Genomic DNA, 6893 nt, shown 5'->3' on the forward strand with positions numbered 1-6893 from the left:
ATATATATATATATATATATATATAAACATTTGTCCGGCGCACTCACAATTTTCCCATCTCACCGCCAGATACGCAGTAAAGATAATCCTCTCCAGTATAGGCACAATCAGAGCGTAACCAACATCGGCGGCATTTGTACTTAGAACGTAACAGCATTTTGCCCAGCGTGCTAACAATTCTGCCAGCTCGCCACATTACGTGTATAAAATAGGCCAAAATATTTTCATTGAGCGTAAAGTACCCCACGAAAAAGAATATGTTGGCAAATCATTTGTCATCAATTTTTCGTCTTCAGCGTCTAATGTAACCAGTAACAAAAATATTGTGATCGAATAACTGAGAATTCAGAGCTATAACGTTTGACCCACAAGATGGAAATAGAGATAATGTCCGACCGAAACCATTAAGAGATAAACAAAGTAGTAATGATCATGTAAGTAGAAATCGTGTCCGTGTGTATAAAGATAAAAGAAGGCATCAAGAATCTCTTGTAATGATACTGATTTCAAGTTTTGGCACAAGGCCAGAAATTTCAGAGGAGTGGGTAAGTCGATTACATTGACCCAGTTCTCAACTGGTACTTATTTTATCAACCCCGAAAGGATGAAAGGCAAAGTCAACCTCTGCGGAATTTGAACTCAGAAAGTGAAGACGGACGGAATGCTTCCCAGCATTTCGTCCGGCATGCTAACGATTGTACCAGCTCGCCACCATTGTGTAAGCACAGAATATTGGTTTCAAATTGTGGCACAAGGCTAAACATTTGGAGCGAGGGGGTAAGTCGACTACATCGATCCAATTAGTACTTATTTTATCGACACCGAAGCAGAACTTCAACCCGGAACGTGAAGACGGACGAAATACCACTAAGCATTCTACCCGGCGTGTTAACGATTCTGCCAGCTTGCCGCTTTATCTCTTTAATAATATTGATAAGAACATGTACCCTCACAAAACAGTAGTGCTGCCGTTAATAGTAGAATTAAAACCCGAAATCAATATAGCCTTGTAGTGAATCGCGGAAATATACAAGCTCGTAAAAATAAGTTGTAACGAAAGAAATAAATTCGTCTGTCTTTAGGTTCTGAGTTCAAATTCTACTGTGGCCGACTTTACCTTCCATCATTTCGGGGATGATAAAATAAGTACTAGTTGAGCAGTGGGATCGATGTAATCGACTTACTCCCTCTTCCTCGAAATTGGTCGCCTTGTACCAAAATTTGAAACCAATATATAGAGATGAATGTATATGTGTGTACGCACCCCAGACATATATTTATAAATGTATAAATACATGTATTATATATGTATATTTATATGTGTGTACATACATACATACATACATACATACATACATATTTCTGGGTTAACAAGGCAACCAATGATTTCATGTAAAGAGATCCTCACAATTGTTCAAGCGTACCACATGAATGTTACGGTATTTGTCTCTCATTCAAAATAAAGATGAGTACTAACAAGTCCAAGTAATATGTTCGAGCAATTGTGAAGATCTCTTCACATGAAGCCATCGGTTGCCTTCTTAACCAACAAATAAAGAATATTTACCGATGCAGTGTTGAATACTTATCTCCACTGTTCGATGTCAGCGCGCGCACACACATGTATGTATGTGTGTGTGTGTGTGAAAGAGAGAGAAAGAGAGAGAGAGAGAGAGAGAGAGAGAGAGAGAGAGAGAGAGAGTAGGGTAACTTGCGAAAGTATAGCTTTGCCATCATGGGTAATAACAGAAAATATGGCATGCACACAATAATTGTCTCATGGTAAATATCGCAGTATTGAGTGTTCTAACACAACAGCAACTTTTAAGCGGTGATAAATTTTACCTTCAGCTATTAACACTGTTTCTGCCACTTCAATTATTTTTTAATAATCCCACTTTTAGCGACGCCAGTACCTGATTGGGCTCTGTGATTCTATGTATATCGCTAGCGGGACGGTTACGGCTATTCCTAGCAATCAAATATCTACCATTGACAGGGCCCAAGAAGGTCGAAACCACGTGATCTGGTAATCTTGGCAGGAGTAATTGTCTTTCACTAGCGGTGTATACAGGAGTGCTCATATGCACCACAAAACCACATGTGTGAGATTTTCTCATGGTAAATATTGTAACATTGTGTATTCTAAAACACCCACTTTTAAATGGTGATAAATTTTACTTTTTGTTATTAATACTGTTTTTGTCACTTAAATTATGTATGTTTGTACACACACACATATTTGCATATAGCTCACGCACACATACACGTGTGTGTGTGTATGTGTGTGTGAGTATGTGAGTGAGTGAGTGAGTGAGTATGTACATATGCATATATTCATTTTTATTTGCGATTTGGTACTAACTAAATGAACTATTTCAAGTTCCTCTTTGAACTCTCCTCAGAGACAAATCTGTGGAAGCCAGATGCTACAAATGTGTGTGTGTGTGTGTGTGTGTGTGTGTGTGTACGTGCGTGTGTTCACAAACTGACAGCAAATGCAACCCTTGGATACAGATATAAACTTTGAAATATAAACATAATTCAAAGCGGTCGCTTTTCATTTATATAGTTCTACCTGATGATAGGTAAACAAGGAACTAAACTAACATTTTGAAATTAAATTTACTTTTAAAATCTATACAGAGAGTTTAGAAGTTAATTGGTTGATACCTAATATTGATACAACCTTCAGGTGTTAATACGGACAGTAAATGTTAATATTAAAATGTATGTAGTCAGATAATCATTTACTTAGAACGAATCCAGATTTTAGCTTTTGACATATATACCCGTAATGCAGAGAGTCACGTTTCAATCAATTATATTCTCTGAGTTAGCTACACTGCATTAGTTTGAATCAGTTCAAACATTATATAAACAAAGATTTTCAAAAAGTATTAAGGAAGTACATAAGATGAATAATATTTATTATTATCCAACTTTAAGCATCAACTTATTGCAACTATCAAAGGCTTACCGAACGCAAATTACGACAGTATCCTTTAAAAAACCGAAGAAGATTTAGATACGTTGTACTGACTAGCTTATTTTTACGAACTAATACCACAGAGGAAATATTTAATTTTCAGTTTTTTTTTTAATGGTCAGGTATTAAAAGCTAACACTTGGGAATCCTGCTAAAATATGCTAAATCTATATTCACGTACGTATGCCAGCTGAAGATGCAACACTCCAAAACTTGGAATTGAGTGTATTGACTAAAACAAAGACTTTTAATGACACAGGACAGTTGTGGTGATGATGATTCTATTAGCAAAAGAACCACTGATAAGTAAGAAATCGGAAACGTTTAATGCATGTAACTGTAACAAATATAGGAAGATATCGCAATTATCAAACCATTTTGTGCACTCGTGGATGTCTAATAGTTAGTATTAGTGCGTTATGCGCAAATATTATATCTTGTGATAATTGCATCGCATCCTGTTATTACAATTGCTCTAAGACTTCTGTAGTAACGCCTGCGCATGCGTAGTTTTACGCATGCGTAGAATAAAACAAGCAAGCGTTTCCCGCTCAATTCATTCTCTTTCACGCTGGCCAGCGATTGAGCATGGACGTGTGTTTAAAAGCTGTCCCTACATCTTTCGGTCTTATACTCGACAGCTCGTTATTCTCACCTCTAAAGATGTATAACAAAAGATATGTATGTTTTACCAAGTAAATAAATGTTGTTTAAGTTGTTTAGTCTGGAGTTCAGCGTTCCGTCAATTTCTTTAATTTTATGGTGGAAAGTTAGGTATACAATCTAAAGATGTATAACCCTCTTTCCACTAAACTTCTAACTTTGTGTTCGTTATGTATTGGTTCAAGGCATCTTTTAAAAAAATCTTTTGTAAATAATTTCAATATGCTGTATATATTTGTTCTTCACATCAGATTTATTATTGTTCGTATTTTGTCCTTTGTCCGAAAATGTTTCGCCACACATCATGTGACCGCTTCACCGATTCTATTTTCCACGTGTGGTTTATCCTTTTAATACACAAAACTTGATTTGTCCTTTTAGACATGTAAATGGATCTATTATCTAAAATATTTTATTTTGGTAAGGTTTATGATCAATAAATACTTGCGAACCTTATCCCTAAATTATAATGGAATGATGGTTTGTACTTTCTTTTCAACAGGGAAGATCTTTTCCATACATTTTTTTACTACAGAGGTGTATCAGAGGAAATACTTTATGATATTGCTACTTACAATATGCGCGTGCACACCTGGATAGGGTCATGATTTATGAGCACTGTGTAATGAGCAGTGAAAGCATGATGCCATTAGCAATCAATACTTCAAAAGAAGAGAAAATGAAGAACAAGAAGAAATTAAATGTAAAATCAAAAACATCTCACAATTGAATGATATCCAGGTCGATCGTGACACCACTGACAATCTACTTCTAGTGGTTTGACAGTCCGTCGATATTCTATAGTCGCTTTCAAAGCTTTCTCGGCAACATCAATATCCCAGTCTCTTGCTTTGAGAAACCGGCAAAGACTGGATAAAGAGAGAAATGACAAAGAATTAGAAATGGCAAAATAGCAATGCATTACGAAAATCTCAATCCTAATGATTGAAATATATAAAAGAAAACAAAAAATAGCTTCCACCGTTGTTAAATGTCAAGTAAATTTATCACTTTGGCCATAAAATATGTTCGCCTCTTCCATGCTCTTCACGTTAAGAACTTACTATGGAATATGTACTCTACTACATATACATAGATACAAGGAGACGCAGAGTTTCGCATGACCACATAGCGATATACAGAGTCACATCTAAAGACAAACATAATTATATCTATTAAAAAGAATTTGACAAATGTATAAATCAACTGAGAAATTTAAACATTAAAACACAAAACAGAAACGGAAATAAAAATTCCTGTCGTGAATTTATGGTTATTATTCTGAGGTCATGCATCACATTTTTTAAAAATCAATAGGATATATCTTCATAAGGTCTATATATTATATGCTGTTGCGAATTGCAAGTAATACATTTCTCCTTTTAATGTTAACTATGGTTAGGACGGCGAGCTGGCAAAAACGTTAGCACACCGGGCAAAATGTTTAGCAGTATTTCGTCTGTCTTTACGTTACGAGTTCAAATTCCGGCGAGGTCGACTTTGCCCTTCATCCTTTCGGGGTCGATAGATTAAGTACCAGCTGCGTATTGGAGTAGATCTAATCGGCTGGCCCCCACTCCCCAAAAATTTCGGGCCTTGTGCCTAGAGTAGAAAAGAATCGTTAGAGCAACGGACAAAAATGCGTTCGCTAATCATTTGATAAGTTGTTTAAAATATCCTGGGTAATAATGAATATTCCTAATCTTATGTATCGCCTGAATATTTTTTTGAAAATCTTTGTTTATATAATGCTCGAGTTGACTCAAATTAATGTAACGTAGCTAACTCAGAGAATATAATTAGGTGGATTGAAAAATAACTCTGCATTAAGGGGATATTTGTTAAAAACTACATTCTGAGTTCAAATTCAGTGGAGATCGACTTTGCCTTTTTTTCAAGGTCGATAAAATAAGTACCAGTTGGGCACTAGCCTCTCACTGAAAATTGCTGCCTTGTACCAAAATTAAACACCATTGCTAACTATTGTAGAGTTAGACGACGGGTCGTAAGTTCGCATCCTATCGCATTAATCAGCTGATAATTCCCTTCACCCTAGAAGAAATCGTTTAGCAATTATATTTGACTAATAATAATGATGATAGTTGAATCCATCACCGCAGACATCGCAGTGATCACTTACATAGCAAAGATAAGAATTTACGAAGAGGTTGTTGGCTTCGTCATAGTTATTTAGCCCCAAATCAGCCCTGATCTAGCAGACTGATGATCAATAGCTTTCTAGCCGTCAATAACTTGTCGATCTAGTGGTGTCTAAGACTACATCAAGAGGTTATCTATAGAACATTAAACATTTACCGTTTAAATAACATTTTGGTATATTATACACCATTTAAATTGCTTGCACTGTTTGAACTTCCTCCTTATTGGAAGTAGTATTCTGAAGTGAATCTTTAAGGCGAAGAAGTTCGTGTTGATGGAGGCCACTGAGTGGGAACATTCAAGAAAATGCAGCATGCTGATATTTAACAAATTACCATTGCTTCTTTTCTTAATATATATCTAAAAGATTATATAATCTAAGATGGTCCTGATCGAAAATAAAATGCTTCTTGTTTGTAAACAGTGGCAGTGGCAGTAACTACTACCACTCCAGGCAAGTAGACGAGCAGACTTTAAATAAGAAATTAAATTCAAATTCACTTTCATTGAAATATAATTAATGGACAAAGTTTTCTTTTTCTTTTACCTCAGTAATAATTTGAGTATAAGTAATATTGTAAGTATAGTTCATAGTTGTCAGTTTAACTGCAAAGTTACATTAAATATAAAGAATGAGACCTGAAAGAGCTATATCTATTGCAGTAACAAGCACAGATCTAGATACGCACGCACACATTCACATCCACTTGCGCATTTATTTGCCTTTCGTTTTATAATAAATTGTTGAAACTCAAGTAATATTTTAAGCACGCGTGCACACAATATATATTATATATATTCTGTTACGAATAATTTAAGCAGAATTACAATGATTCGAATTTAACTTATTGGCCAAGAACTGGTTGCATATTTTGCGTGCAACGGGAAATTAAGTACTCATAATTTGGATAATCATATTATATCTATCTATCTATCTATCTATCTATCTATCTATCTATCTATCTATCTATCTATCTATCTATCTATCTGTATGTATGTGTCTGTTGTTGGTTGTTGGCACTCCGTCGCTTACGACGTCGAGGGCTCCAGTTGATCCGATATATATATATATATATATATA

The 6893-nt window shown here is 35.3% G+C and overlaps 1 protein-coding gene across 6 annotated transcripts in view; it reads right to left on the reverse strand.

The window, feature by feature from the left end:
• The window catches only part of LOC106882638 (uncharacterized), a 168604-nt gene that overhangs the window by 17773 nt on the left and 143938 nt on the right, over positions 1-6893 (reverse strand). For all 6 annotated transcript variants that reach the window (XM_052966366.1, XM_052966362.1, XM_052966364.1 and 3 more), the window contains one exon: positions 4377-4521. In XM_052966366.1, coding sequence (XP_052822326.1) covers positions 4377-4521 — 145 coding nt within the window. The remainder of the gene's footprint in view (positions 1-4376; positions 4522-6893) is intronic.

The sequence above is a fragment of the Octopus bimaculoides genome, chromosome 3, assembly GCF_001194135.2.
Source record: "Octopus bimaculoides isolate UCB-OBI-ISO-001 chromosome 3, ASM119413v2, whole genome shotgun sequence".
Classification (NCBI taxonomy): Eukaryota; Metazoa; Mollusca; class Cephalopoda; order Octopoda; family Octopodidae; genus Octopus; species Octopus bimaculoides.